Source organism: Manihot esculenta, chromosome 17, assembly GCF_001659605.2.
Source record: "Manihot esculenta cultivar AM560-2 chromosome 17, M.esculenta_v8, whole genome shotgun sequence".
In the NCBI taxonomy this organism is placed as follows: Eukaryota; Viridiplantae; Streptophyta; class Magnoliopsida; order Malpighiales; family Euphorbiaceae; genus Manihot; species Manihot esculenta.
This window is the reverse complement of record NC_035177.2, coordinates 22,803,520-22,817,863: the sequence shown is the minus strand read 5'-3', so window position 1 is coordinate 22,817,863 and position 14,344 is coordinate 22,803,520. Positions and strand designations below refer to the sequence as shown.

Below are 14,344 nucleotides of genomic sequence, written 5' to 3'. Positions count from 1 at the left end.
GAAAAAAATCGAAGAGTTTAATTTCAATTCAAAGCCTGTCCATGTTTTTGCCCACTTTAGATGATAATATTAATTTGGCATATGCATAATATATAAATTAATAGACTAATAAAATTAAAGAAAAAAAAGAGCCAATCGCTTTGACGGATGACTATTCTGTGGCTTCCACTCCTTTTCTTGCCATGAACAGGTTAATCATTCCAATATAAAATTATAAATTTGAAAATTTACAACACGTTTTCCTACTTGAACATATGATGAATTCTTGTGCTTATATATATATATTCATTCAGTATGGTGATTACTAGATCAGCAGTGCTCAGTAGGAAACAACAAAAAAAGCAAAATGGCTCTGAAAAAAGGAAAATGGAGTCCTGAGGAAGATCATAAGTTGATATCTTATATTCGCAGACATGGGATTTGGAACTGGAATGAGATGCCAAGAGCTGCTGGTGAGAGAGAACTAAACTTCATATAAGAAATTTTGAATCGGATAGTAATTAACTAGTTTTCTTTTTTCATATTTGTTTTAGGTTTGTCAAGATCAGGAAAAAGTTGTAGGCTTCGCTGGATGAATTATCTCAGGCCATTTATAAAGCATGGAAACTTCAGCAAGGAAGAAGAGGAGACCATATTCAAGCTGCATGAAACGCTGGGAAATAGGTTTAATTGGATTTCGTTATCTACTCTCACAACATGATTTTTATCCATTCTCTTAAAGCAATAGATTGTTCTTGATTTTATGTGTTTCAGTTTTCTAAGATCCTTCAAGGTCAGATGGGAACATGCAATCTCTTTTGTTTGGTTTTATGATCTAAGATCCTTCACTTCAGAAATTGTTTTCCTAAAGCAAACATGCAATCTCTTTTTATTCCTTGGACTAATCCGAGTTATATTCACTCAATTATGTGAACAAATTGCCTATAATGGCTTGCGATCATCTAAATTGATTAAACTAGGGTTAGAACTAGATCGAGTTTCCATCTGATATTATCTAGTGGCAGGATAAATTTTACTATGAACTTCAAATCGATCTGGGATAATTTATAGGGATTTTTGAGATTATTGACCTGATCACAGCCAATAACCTCCCATTTACTCCCTCTTCCTGATTTAAATTACCCTGTTAGTTTAGTTATCTTTCTTGTTAATATAAGGTTAGATTTTCTTATTTTCTTTTAGTAGTGTATCACTATAAGTACAAGGCAAGCTTGTAAATGATCATTTTGATTTCATTTCTATGTAAATAATTGCAGATTATGAAGAATTAATGTAAATAATTGTGTAGTTTATCTTCTACATATATATGATCTAACGGTTCTCTGTTTTTTTTTTTTTTTTCTCTTATTTTAGATGGTCTGCAATTGCAGCCAAATTGCCTGGAAGAACAGACAATGACATAAAAAATTATTGGAACTGCAAATTAAGGAAACGCTTGAGGAACGCAGCATCTGCAACAAAATTGGATAGGCTTCAAACTTCCGGAGGACAGCTCAAAAAGAAGAAGCATCATCTTTCTGAAAGCACTGTTCCAAAGGAGACTCCAAATTCATCAAGTTCCGACATTTTCAACAAAACTGATATAAACCAGAATGTAGCTCCTCAGAATATTACTGCTGGGTTATCTAAAGTTTCTCTAGGCTTCAACGGCTTACAAGCGCAATCATTTTCGAGGGAGGGTTTCCACATAATGGAGGATAATGGGAAAACTCTCTACCACCCTTTTGCTTCTGATGATGAGTTGCTTGGCTTTTTTCCTCTTATGGAGAATATTGATTTTTCTGGAGAGGCCCAATATGTGACTTGGCATGAAGAGCCTGTTTATTCATATGATTACCAGGATGATTTATTTGAATATCCTACTTTATGGCATGATGAATACCAGGCGCAGCAGCCATGCCCAGTAATAGAAGACTTGTACACTGCAACTGCAAAAGATGAGAGGGAGCATGAAGGGCCTGGTCATCCATTTGACGATTTTCCTGCATGTTACGATAGAAATCAGATTTCTGGAGAAATTCAATTTTTGTGGGATTATCCAGTTTTATTGTAAGTTTCGTATGATGTGTGAAGAATATATCCATTTGCTTTCGCATGGTTTGCATGAGATATAGAAGCCTTAGATTTTTACAGGTCACATGTTTATGTCGTACAAGTCTTTAAGGATGATTTAACAAAATGAAATTTCCAGATATTAGATCATGGTCTGTGTGTCACAATATATAATTAAGAATATAATGAGGTGTTGGATTGAATATGAGTTGTTTAAATTTAATAAAACTAGAGAACAAATTAATAAGAGAGATTTACAATTTAGTTACTTGTTATTACCATTATTAACAATTCATTATTTTTATCTTCGTCAATAAAATAGTTCTTCTATTTATTTATGCCGTTAAAAACATAGTATATGATCAAATTATTCCCTTCTTCTTCTTATTCTTCTTTTTCGATTCTTTGATTCTTCTTTTTATTTTTCTTCTTTAAGGAGGAGGTGATTCCTCTTATTCTTATTTTTTCTTTTTTTGCTTCTTTTTCTCCTTTATCATCATCATTTTCTTTTTTTTTTTCTTCTTTCTTGAGGAGGAGGAGAAACTTCTTTTTTCTTTTTTTTCTTTTTTGAGGAGGAGGAGAAACTATTTCGTTGACGGAAAAAAACGATAAAAATATTTTAATAGATATATATGAGAAAAAATAATGACGTTTTAATAAATTTTTGAAAATATAGAGACTGATTTGTTAATAATAACAATATCTAAAAACTAAATAAAATGTTTTATTTGAGGGTAAAATTAAATTTTAAAAATTTTATCTCTCATTATTTATCTATTTTTAATGGAAAAAAGTACAGAAGTACTATTTTATTGACAGAAAGAAAAAGTAATGACAATATTAATAATATTTAGAGACTAAATAATAAATTTCTAAATTAATAATATAAGTTTTATTTTGTAGATTTTGTTTGTTTTCACAACAACAATACCATTCCATTTGAAATCTCTTTCAAGTATTTTCTTGATTATTCTATGCATTTTTTTTAAAAGCCAAAATGATGTCTGAATTGGAAAAAAGATGACCAACATCAGTACACAAAGTTTGAATTATATATGCTTCACGTGCAATAAATTCTATATTTGGTGTATTAAGGAAACTTCATCCTTGAAAGAAAAATAATTAATTAAGGTTAAGATTAATTTAGCATTTCATTTTCTTAATTAATTGTCTATGATGCTGATAATTTATATTATAATAATAATAAAATTAATATTATAAATTTTTTTACTGTTAATTGCAATGGATACTACATATTCATAATAAAAGAAGTCACAATTTTTGTATAAATATAAGCAGAACAGTTCTTATTTTATAACTAATGGGTAGCTTTAATATAAGGATTATTTTGAAAAAAAAATAAAAATTTAAGATTTAAGTTTTTTTTTATGACCGCGGATTTTCTACTCTTAACATCCAGACAAGACCGAATTTTAAAAAAGAACACAGATTCAAAAACCATTTTTAAGCAGATCGATCCAACGTCACAAGTTCTACTTCAGATACGTGGGACGGACGGAATTCCATATAAATACAAATCCAACATGAGATAATCTAATATGGTGATATGATGTGATATGAGAGAAAATAGCTGGTTCAGTTACTTTGTAACTCTATTCGTATGTGCGCCATATAAAATTAAATGATCGTTTAATCTAAAGAGAGTTTGATGCTTTCGTACGTGCGAATTTAAATAATAAAAACATATGCTACTATAATAGAAACGGTTAAACATCACTTATAACTAAAAAAAATAAATAAAATAAAATAAAAATATTTTTCTCTAATTAAATTTAGACATACCGTTACTCTATTTTGTTGATTTCATAATATCACTCACCCTATTTTCTTAATTTCCTAACATCACTTTTTTAGTAATTAATTATTAATTTTAAAGATTATATTATAAATTAATCTAACATGTTCAGCAAGTGACGCATTGTGGCCAGTATCATATCCACGTCTAATGTATGTAAAAGTGGAATACAGCTGTCCTTAAAAAAAATGTGAATATAATATCTGGTAGATTAATCAGCAATCAACCAGTGATGGGTATGTCCTTTTTCTGACACTAATCAAGTAAAGAAACAGTTGAAAAAGACAGCCAAAATGTATTACCAACGAGGTGTTGCATGATATTTTAATAATAACTAATTATTGGATTAATATTCCCATTCAATACCCAAATATAAGTAATTGAGTTAATTAGAATGTCATTTTCATTCTTATTAATCAAAGTTCTATTTAATTAGGGAACCATTTATAATTATTTTATCGTATGAGACATTTTCATGATATTCTCCAGAAGGCTTATGTCTGATTTTATTTTTTTCAAATTATCACCACCAAAGACAATTAATTAATTTAACAAATTAAATATTAAAATTTTATGTTATACTCGCAAATTTAATCGCTAGAAAATATATTTAAATAAATTTATAAAATTTCAAATTTTATTTATTTATCTCTAATTCTTATTTAAAAAAAAAAAACTTTGACCTTAGTTATGATTCTTTGAAGGTCGAAGTTTCCTTGATACACCGGATACAAAATTTATTGCACGTGTGAATCGTGAACCATATATGAGTCAAACTTTGTGCACTGATGTTCGTCACCTTTTTTCCAAGTATCTCCTGAACCAGACGTCATTTGCCTTTTTTCCAATTATTAACATTTTTTATAATTTAATTAGTAAATTTTATTATTGGTTATTTATTTTTTTATGTATATTAAATATGAATATAATATATAGTAAAGTAATAAATAAATTATTATTTCAAAAAAATGTAACTTGTATAAATTGAGATAGATGAATACAGAACATTTCTTTTATGATATGGAAAACATTTTATTTTACATATATCTAAATATCATTCTCATTTGATTTGGAATTTAGCTTCGTTTGGAATAATTATTTTATAAAAAAAGAAATTAAATGAATTTTTTATTATAAAATTATATATAATTTAAATTATTTTTAAATAATTTTTTTATTTTAAATAAGAGAATTGTAGAATATAAATCAATTTAATAAATATTTAGAAATTTATCCTTGAAAACTACTTTGAAGAGTCATTTTTATTAATATCCTCTTGCACTTCAGGAAGATTCTGTAACAAGAAAATTCTTACATACTTGGCCTTAAGATTGCCACGTTATTCAAATTCATAATATATGTTATTTAAAATGTGCTAATATTACGTATAAAAATAATTTTTTAATTTTTAATTAGGTGTATAAATTTAATTTATACACTTGCTTTGAATATGTTATAATTAAAATAAATTTATTGATAATTTTATTTTATAATAAAATAATTTTAATTTATAAATAATTAAATTAAATAAATCGAATATGGTATTACGTGCATCTGAGTACATATAAGAGATTATGTTCTATTTTTTCAATCCTAATCTCTATTTAAAAAAGAATAAAAGTATAAAAAAAAATTATTTTTTAATCCCTAAAATTTAACATAATTAACATTTATGTTCCTCTATTTTGGCGACCTAACACTTAAGTCCCGCACTTTCTCTTCCATCCAAAATAGTCATTTGGTTAAAAAGTCAAAAGTGAGAGGTAATAATTTTTTCCAAAAATATCCTTAATAAATTTATTAAAACCCCCTTAACGTGAAATCCCTCATCTTTTTTTTCTTTCATATCTTCTCCGTTTCTTTTTACTCATCGTTAATTGTCCTTTTTTTTTCTCTCTCTCTTTTACATCTTTCTTTTTCCTCATATTTTCTCTATTTTCTTTTGACATTGTTGATTTTTTTTTTCTCTTTTTCATATTTCTTTTCCCCATATTTTCTCTATTTCCTTTTTTTTTTCTCTTTTTTATATTTTTTCTACCTGAAGCATTATTTGAGGGTTGCAAGATCTTTTCGTGGAGGGTCAATAGAGAGATGAGAGAGTGAACTCTTATAGAAACAGAGAGAGATTTGTTGCAGAAAGGGTAGGAGTTATGATGAAGAGGCTAACTTGGGAACTGAGGGATCAGTGATTTGGAGATGGAAAGTTGGAGAAATAGTAAGAAGAAGAAGAAAAATCTACAGTGAAGAGGCATTGGGTTTGTGTTTCGTGATTTTGAAATGGCGGGGCTTTTATTTGTGATTTTGAAATAGCGGAACTTTTAGTGATGGTTAATTTTGTCAATTCACGTGTTTCAAACGGCTATTTTGGATGGAAGGACTATGAATTTAGACAAAAATAAAGTGAGGAACCTAAGTGTGTTGGGTCGTCAAAATTGAGAGAGATAAGTGTTAATTACAGAGATTAAAAATAATTTTCTCGAAAATATAAATAAAGTGAGTTACAATCAAAGTAATAAAGATTATTGCAATCCATTAATGTAAGATAGTGAAAATGGAGAGGCTATAGAATAATCAAGAAAATAATTAGAGCAAAATTATTGTCGTGAAATTAAACAAACAAAATCCACAATAGAAATTTGTATTATTAATTAATTTTTCCAATTTTATTGAATTTAAACAACTGACATTGTTCATACTTTTCAATCAAACACCTCATTATATTCTTAATTATATATTGTGACTCACAGACCATGATCTAATAGCTAGAAATTTCATTTGGGCTAAAACCCTAGCTAAGACTTGTACATATGACCTGTAAAAATCTCATGCAAAGCATATGAAAGCAAATATGGAAATTCATTAGACAACATGCGAGACTTACAAAAAAAATGGATAATCCCACAGGAATTGAATTTCTCCAGAACTCAGCTGATTGCTATCGTAACAGGCAGAAAAATCTTCAAATGGATGACCAGCACCTTCACGCTCACTCTCATCTTTTGCAGTATACAAGTCTTCCATTATTGGGCATGACTGCTGCTCCCACAAACTTTGGAATACTTCTCCAGATAATTCAGATAACTCATTATTATTATTCTCCTCGATAACCCGATATTCATCATACCACAAAGTAGGATATTCAAATAAATTATCCTGATAATTATATGAATAAACAGGTTCTTCATGCCAAGTCAGATATTGGAGCTCTCCAGAAAAATCAATATTCTGCATAGGAGGAAAAAAGCCGAGCAAGTCATCATCAGAAGCAAAAGGGTGGAGAATTTTCCCATTATCCTCCCTTATGTGCAAGCCTTCCATCGAAAATGATTGCCCTTGTAAGCTCTTGAAGTCTAGAGAAACTTTAGATAACCCAGCAGTAATGTTCTGATGAGCTACATCCTGGTTTATATCAGTTTTGTTGGCCATGTTGGAACTTGATGATTTCGGAATTTCCTTTGGAACTGTGCCTTCGGAAAGATGCTTCTTCAGCTGTCCTCCGGAAGTTTGAAGCCCATCCAATTTTGTTGCGGATGCTGTGTTCCTCAAGCGTTTCCTTAAATTGGAGTTCCAGTAATTTTTTATGTCATTGTCTGTTCTTCCAGGCAATTTGGCTGCAATTGCAGACCATCTAAAATAAGGAAAAAGAAGAAAAGGAACCATTAAATCATATACTTGGCAATTATGTAACTACAAATCGCTAATATTGGTGATTTCTCGAATGAAATCAAAATAAAATTTATGATTAAGAATTCACATATGTATCTTTTTTTTTTTTTTCTTTTAGTAATACACTGCTCAAAAAGGAAAAGGTAACCTTGTATTAATAAGAAAGGTAATTAAACTAAAAGGCCAAAGCTGCCTCAAATGTTCCATCATCTGAGGATAATAGTCAAGGTTCCTGTGTTCTCTCTAGTAATGTCAGATGGTTCACTCATCCCATCCCATGAAAACAGCTCAAGTTTTCTTGGGAATAATAACTTGGCTTGATCCAATGATTATAAGTATGTTAATCATATGAAAGACCTAAATTTGAATGCCATATACTCCTATGGAGGATGATTTGATGTTATTCGAAGTTAATAGTAAAATTTATCCTGCCACTACGTAATTTCAAAAGGAAACCCTAGTTCACTCAATTTAGATGATCTCCAAGTGCTCATGGTGCAATTTTAGACAATTTCTTCATATAATTGAGATATAACTCAGATTAGTCTCAAAGCCTAAAAAGAAATTGCATGTTCATTTAGAAAAAAACAATTTTTAAGATTCTTTTGTTTCTGAAGCGAAAGATCTTAGCATAATTTTTTTCCCATCTGACCATTGCATATATAATACGTAAGATTAATTAGCTGCAAGACTTTCCAAGAATATATTTATGTGGGTTTTTTTTTGGCCAAAAGCATTAGAAGAAAAGGAAGAAATTAGAAAACTGAAACACACAAAATCAAGAATCATGATATGAGAGTAAATGAAGAAATCCAAACCTATTTCCCAGCTTTTCATGCAGCTTGAATATGGTATCCTCTTCTTCCTTGCTGAAGTTTCCATGCCTTATAAATGGCCTGAGATAATTCATCCAGCGAAGCCTGCAACTTTTTCCTGACCTTGACAGACCTAAAACAAATATCAGGTTAAAAACAAAGAAAATATTTCTTTTCTTTGATCTGCATAAATTTAGATATATGAAATATAGTTCTCTCTCACCAGCAGCTCTTGGCATCTCATTCCAGTTCCAAATCCCATATCTGCGAATATAACATATCAACTTATGATCTTCCTCAGGTCTCCATTTTCCTTTTCTGAGAGCCATTTTGCTTTTTTGGCTGGGAGTCGTGACCACTACTGATCAAGTCATCGCCACACTGAAGACACACACACATATATATATATACAAGCACAAGTATAAATCATATGTTGAAGTAGGAAAACGTGTTGTAAAGTTTCAAATTTAAAATTTTATATTGGAATGGTTAAGATTGTCATGGCAAGAAAAGAAGGGGAAGCCAAAGAAAAGTCATCCGTCAAAGAGATTGGCTCTTTCTTATTATTTTTTTAAGATCATTAATTAATGCTATCATCTAAACTAGGGCAAAAAGATTATTTTATTAAATAATTCTAATTCCTCTCGTCTTCCTTCTTTCTTCAATAAATGTATAAACTATATATATATATATATATTTCACAAATTAATTGCATATTAAATAACATAGTAATATGTGAACAGCGCATTGTTTCCTCACCACAAGATTGACAAATCATTGGCTGTACGGCTAATATTAAAAATTTTAATCACTAAATAATATTAAATTATTCTAATTAAATTTTAGATAATGGAAGACTTTGAACCCCAGTCAAAAGTCTACATATTTAATTGTTATTATATCCCTTCTAGACAATCGGAATTAATTAGAGATGAATGTCGGGCTTACGTCAATTGGCCTGAGAGCAAGTTTTGAAAAAAAAAACAGATTCAAAATTCAATATATTTATTGAGCAGTCTGATCTATTATCGCGCCATTCAGATCAGAACTCAAATAGACCGGACCGATCCCAAATTGAAATTCATCGGAAGATAGCCTAGCTCAATGACAAGACAAAAGGTAGGAGAGCAGGCTCAGTTACTCCACAACTCTATTAGCGCGCGTGTGGAAGAGAAATTAAATGGTTGTCTGACAAAGATGGCTATGTTGAAAGGTTTGTATATACAAGACTGTGTGACAATAACAGGTGATACTCTAGTATGATAGTGATTATGAGCCATTAAAGAATAAAAAAGATAGAATTAAAAGGGGATACATCGTTCATGACCAAATTTACACTCACAGTGTAAACTCTATTTTATTAATCTCGGAACATCAATTAGCATAACTCCTCTCGCCAAAAGTAGCCGGATTCTCCCATTTAACAGTAAGCTTTGCCCTCTCTCAATTTCTCTATACAGTTTTCTAATCTTAATTTAAATTTTTACATGATTATAAATTGGTGGCAGATTTCGTTTTAATTATATATAAATTATTATTATTATTATTATTGTGTAGAGTTAAATAATTAATTACCTATATTCACTTGGCATTAGTATTAATGAAATTGGAAGAGAATATATAGTAGTTATTTAATTTAATGTTAACTATAATTAGTCTATAATCTTAATTTTTTAATTTATTATATAAAACGATTTTTTAAAAATTAAAAAAAATATAGATTTGATTAATTCTATATTAACACATTGGAAAGGAATATCAAATTGATAGTCAATTAAGTATTTAAACATCACCAAAATAATTTAAGTTGACACACCAAGTCAATGCAAATTATTCCTCTTAAAAAATGAACTTTGAAAGAATTTTCAAGGCAATGTATAGCTAAAGAAAAAGCAGCAAACTGCAGATTGCGAGGAAAGAGGCATGAAATTTACCTTGCAATAAATTAATAATTGATTACTTGATGATCAAAGTTACACGATCTAATTAATATTAAGGATTTGTTAGCAATTTTCAACAAAGTAGAAAGAAGGCCGTGTGTTCATACATTAGCATATCCTTAAATAATTTCTTCATTTTTCATTTGATAATACGTGTTCAAAATAATATTAAATACAAAGTCATGGTCATCCCTCGTGCCCACAGGATCATTATACTTAATAAATTACTCGGTTAGTTGATCACAATTTTTCAATTTAAAATAATATGAGTAAATTATTTTTGCTCTTTAAAATTATGTCAAATTTTAATAAATTTCTTTGCTTTTAAATTTTAATCTAATTTTTTATTAATTATTTTATAAATTATCAAAATATCCTTAAATAAATAATATTTTTCGATTTTTCTAAAAGTAAATAATTTAATTTTATCAAATTAAGAAAAAAGGGATTATTTTCACTGAAGATCTTCAATTTAATGAAGTTAAAAGGTAAAGATTAAAATGTTAAATTTAAAAATAAGGAGATATATTTATTAATTTTAATATAATTAAGAAAGTAAAAGTAATTCATAAAAAAAAATGTGAGACTTGCCATGCACGCCAGTCAAAGTGCAGAGCTAGGCTAATGCATAGGAGAGTTACTTCGTTTGTCTAAACACAGAAAAAAAAAAAAAAAAAGTTTCAAAGTATTGAAAGTTTCCACTTTCCAGGGCCTATAGTGTTGAAAATTTTCATTTAATTCTAGGGATACAGTCTTCCTTAATTTCTCAACACATAAAACTTGGCAATAATGGCTCCAGCCAGGTTTCATTCAACTGCCGCACAACACACAACTGCCGATTGGCAGCCGGGCTACTGCTTTTTGCTTCTTTTTTTTTTTTTAAATGAATTTAGGGAATTGAGTATCTCATAAATCTTGTTTATTGATTTGCGTCTATATGTATTTTAATTAAAATGAAATTAATTAAATTTAATATTTATAAATGAAAAGCACCTCCAATAGGGAATAGTTGAGGGATGGACCGAGTATTTGGCACATGATTATCATGAGATTTTTGCAAATAAATTAAGGAAACGTAAAACCCAAAGAGATACTACATTGTGGTTTGTCTGGATTTTGGAGATTTGTTAGCTTGGAAAGTGACATGGACACACACAGCAATATGTTTCAGTCTTTAGTCTTCGATAAATCTTACTTTAAGATTGATATTGCTGCCCCACCGAGTCAGTGGAAGAGGATTGTGACTTGTCCCAGCAGCCAACACAATATTTCATTCCTACAAACTGGTCTGCAATACCCTTTTCAGTTCTCATCATCCACAAGAATGAGTTTGCTTATGGAATATATAAGACATCACTAGATTGTTGATTCATCGCTTAGTTTCATCAGAGAAAGAAAAAGAAGCTTATGATTCAGACGGTTAAAGAATAAAAGCAATTTGAGCGGAAATTTGATGACCAGATTAACCAGACTTGTTGAGTTCATATGTATGAACTACGAGAACTTAACACTACTTGATCATGCTTTGAGATTTCTTAATATTGAGTTTTTCTTGTTTTAGATGGAAATTGAATGATAAGAGAAAGCTATGGATTTGCAGTTGGAAATTAGAAGAGTTGGAGAGAAAACCTTGGAACCATGTATACCCACATAATATGATATGGCACAAGAGTATTCAGTATACAGCTCAAGCAAATTTTCCAGGAAGACAAACATGGGAGAATGTAAACAATTTGATTAAGCCAAACCCAGAAACTGCAACAGAGTAAAAATTCTGCGTATTGTGAGATAAGTGGGGCAATAAGACCACACTTGCATTTGTACAATCTCTCAAGTGCAAATGGACAGCAAACTCTTCCTCGTCGAGTACTTCAGAACAGGTCATTATTCTTTCCTGATCCAAAAAGTAGGGGCCTCATGTAGAACAGCAAAGAGACTATGCTTCAGTTTGATAGCTGATCTTGTAGACAAGTCTCACCTGGCCTGCAGTTCATCCCTCTCTTCAAAAACAATTGAGTGGGACTGAGGATCAGGGTTTCCAAAGTTCTATAATTCCCAAGTTCAGGAGTGATCAGCAATATGAGGGGACTTAGTTGAGACAAAGGAAGGGGGGTGTAGCTCAAAGGTAGCCTTTTTCCCCTCAGTATAACTACCTATGCATATTGTGTCGCCCCGACCATGCCAGATGCCATCTTGGACATTGTTCATCTCCAATGTTCTGGTCTCCTGTTCCATTTTAGATGAATGCTAAATATCAGGTTTCAGATAAGTGGAGTGATTGGATATGTGTAGCTAAATCCCATATATGAAGGAAATTACCTGACATAATGCGCAGCAGGAGCAGAAAATATGGTAGATGCAATCATCCAGGGAATTATCACTACCCTGAAATTGTATTTAGGGAAATTCGTAAAACGAAAGGCAGTTTAATCGTGTATGTGGAAAATGTAAGTTACAGTATTGAGACAGAAATGCTCACCCTGATATTAAACTTCTTTCTCATCTGTGTGCGGAAGAAACCCAAATACATTCCTATTGAAATGGTAAAAGCAACTGCCAAATACAGAAAGCAACGCCGTTTGGTGATGATGAAGGCAATGAAGTTGAGAAGGGAGCTAAGAGCAAGAATGCAATATACAGTTCCCTGCAAAATCACACCAAGAGTTTCAAGGTTTCTCTCAAAAAGAAAGGTTTATGTTCAAGCTGAGCAGGTTCCTACTTCACCATCCTCAGTTAGTAAAACAAACGACTTTAGCCAATTGCAAAAATTTACCTGAAGAAAGCAAGAACCGAAGCCGCCTCGTCTCATGTTCTTCCCAAATCTGTAACATGGACAACTGCAAAACCAAACAAATTGTTACTCCCAAGCTTTATGATGTTCAAACCACTATTCTAAAAGTAATTGCGCACTGTTCAAATATGAAAGTCGAAGCAAAATTGAAGCTTCATGTCATAATACAAATGGAGAAGATAGAGGATTTCTTTACAATTACTGTCCATGCCTTTCAAACCCAGAAATTTTAAGCAATAAAAACTATATAAAAATATAAATTTAAAGCTTGCATCACGAAATTTTCATTTTTTATCTCCGATTGAACTCAGACCCTTTTTCCCAATAAACTTAGGTGGGCAAGGAAGTAGAACTTGGTTCTGTTCTGAAAGCGCGAGAAAGAGAGATTTCTTTTTTTCTTTTTAAAAGCAATCACATGGCAAGAAGGAAAAACAATTAAAAAAAAATCCAGGAAATAATTTTCCCAGAGTTGAAAAGAAAATTTCTTTAAAATGAGGTAGTAAGAACAGTGGAGGGAAAGAGAGTACCAAAGGGATTCAATGGCGATTCGGCGGTCATCGCAGCAATCAAAGACTTCACCTTCCCACATCCTGAAAACACCTCCAAAATCCCCTCCACTAGCACCGCTAGCATCAAAATCTTCAGTTTCAAGTTTCCTCCATTTCCCTTGCGTCTGCGAAGCAACTGTCGAACACAACATATCAAAGTCCAACATCGACATTCCTTCCATAAGCCTATCCTTCTCCTCCACCTCCTCCATCTCCACCACCACCAGCTTTTCCTCCACCTGTTGTCTCTCCAAATCCCCCATCTCAATACTCAACAGGCCGGTCGCTTTCTCTCTTCCTCGTGCACTTAAAAAGCAACTTCCTTTTTATCAGAAGAAGAAAATGGCAGAATTCAAAATGGGAGCTGTGCCCTTTTTGTATTTGGTAAAGGTCTCTGCTCTTGGGTTCAGACAAGCCATGGTGAGCGTGACATTATCATATTCTCTCTCTCTCTCTCTTCGCTGTTAAATGTTCGGTGGAGTTGGCGGCAGTTAATGGAGATGCGGGGCCCATCGAATCTCTATGCATCAGTGGACGGTACAGCTGTTGCCACGTTGGCCTAATATTTCGTAGATTTTCACCAACGGCTCAACGCTTAACGGTCTACTTCTTAAAATTCTAACCATATCGAGCTTAGGCTTAGCTGCCATGGAGGATAAGTAACACTACACAATAATTGGTAGATAGCTGTTTTTTCTTCCTCCTGCTTTTGGTTT

The 14,344-nt window shown here is 31.3% G+C and overlaps 4 protein-coding genes across 4 annotated transcripts; 1 reads left to right on the top strand and 3 right to left on the bottom strand.

Annotated features, from left to right (window-relative positions):
* Nucleotides 1–331: 331 nt before the first annotated feature.
* LOC110604857 (transcription factor MYB4) lies at nucleotides 332–2,283 on the top strand. The gene is made up of 3 exons (XM_021743158.2): nucleotides 332–452; nucleotides 534–663; nucleotides 1,354–2,283. The coding sequence occupies exons 1-3, from the start codon at nucleotides 347–349 to the stop codon at nucleotides 2,051–2,053; spliced, it is 936 nt and encodes a 311-aa protein (XP_021598850.1). The 5' UTR covers nucleotides 332–346; the 3' UTR covers nucleotides 2,054–2,283.
* A 4,462-nt stretch (nucleotides 2,284–6,745) lies between these two features.
* On the bottom strand, nucleotides 6,746–7,528 carry LOC122722236 (transcription factor MYB46-like). The gene has a single exon (XM_043952423.1). The coding sequence runs from the start codon at nucleotides 7,526–7,528 to the stop codon at nucleotides 6,746–6,748; it is 783 nt and encodes a 260-aa protein (XP_043808358.1).
* Nucleotides 7,529–7,728: 200 nt separating this feature from the next.
* Nucleotides 7,729–8,702, bottom strand: LOC110604856 (transcription factor MYB4). The gene is made up of 2 exons (XM_021743157.2): nucleotides 8,573–8,702; nucleotides 7,729–8,482 (listed from the first exon to the last, which is right to left on the bottom strand). Exons 1-2 carry the CDS (start codon nucleotides 8,676–8,678, stop codon nucleotides 8,313–8,315), a joined length of 276 nt encoding a protein of 91 aa, XP_021598849.2. The 5' UTR covers nucleotides 8,679–8,702; the 3' UTR covers nucleotides 7,729–8,312.
* Nucleotides 8,703–11,905: 3,203 nt separating this feature from the next.
* On the bottom strand, nucleotides 11,906–14,062 carry LOC110604613 (protein PLANT CADMIUM RESISTANCE 8). Its single transcript, XM_021742861.2, has 5 exons — nucleotides 13,608–14,062; nucleotides 13,063–13,126; nucleotides 12,769–12,933; nucleotides 12,609–12,674; nucleotides 11,906–12,515 (listed from the first exon to the last, which is right to left on the bottom strand). The coding sequence occupies exons 1-5, from the start codon at nucleotides 13,889–13,891 to the stop codon at nucleotides 12,351–12,353; spliced, it is 744 nt and encodes a 247-aa protein (XP_021598553.1). The 5' UTR covers nucleotides 13,892–14,062; the 3' UTR covers nucleotides 11,906–12,350.
* Nucleotides 14,063–14,344: the final 282 nt, after the last annotated feature.

What these genes read in the sequence shown, in the direction of transcription:
- LOC110604613 (XM_021742861.2), bottom strand. Translation starts at nt 13,891, where the DNA reads ATGGGGGATTTGGAGAGACAACAGGTGGAGGAAAAGCTGGTGGTGGTG. An exon ending in TCGGTTCTTGCTTTCTTCAG is followed by an intron (nt 12,934 to 13,062) that starts GTAAATTTTTGC and finishes GTGATTTTGCAG; the next exon opens with GGAACTGTATATTGCATTCT. An exon ending in GAAAGAAGTTTAATATCAGG is followed by an intron (nt 12,675 to 12,768) that starts GTGAGCATTTCT and finishes ATACAATTTCAG; the next exon opens with GGTAGTGATAATTCCCTGGA.
- LOC110604857 (XM_021743158.2), top strand. Translation starts at nt 347, where the DNA reads ATGGCTCTGAAAAAAGGAAAATGGAGTCCTGAGGAAGATCATAAGTTG. An exon ending in TGAGATGCCAAGAGCTGCTG is followed by an intron (nt 453 to 533) that starts GTGAGAGAGAAC and finishes TATTTGTTTTAG; the next exon opens with GTTTGTCAAGATCAGGAAAA. An exon ending in CATGAAACGCTGGGAAATAG is followed by an intron (nt 664 to 1,353) that starts GTTTAATTGGAT and finishes CTCTTATTTTAG; the next exon opens with ATGGTCTGCAATTGCAGCCA.
- LOC110604856 (XM_021743157.2), bottom strand. Translation starts at nt 8,678, where the DNA reads ATGGCTCTCAGAAAAGGAAAATGGAGACCTGAGGAAGATCATAAGTTG. An exon ending in TGAGATGCCAAGAGCTGCTG is followed by an intron (nt 8,483 to 8,572) that starts GTGAGAGAGAAC and finishes TATTTGTTTTAG; the next exon opens with GTCTGTCAAGGTCAGGAAAA.
- LOC122722236 (XM_043952423.1), bottom strand. Translation starts at nt 7,528, where the DNA reads ATGGTTCCTTTTCTTCTTTTTCCTTATTTTAGATGGTCTGCAATTGCA.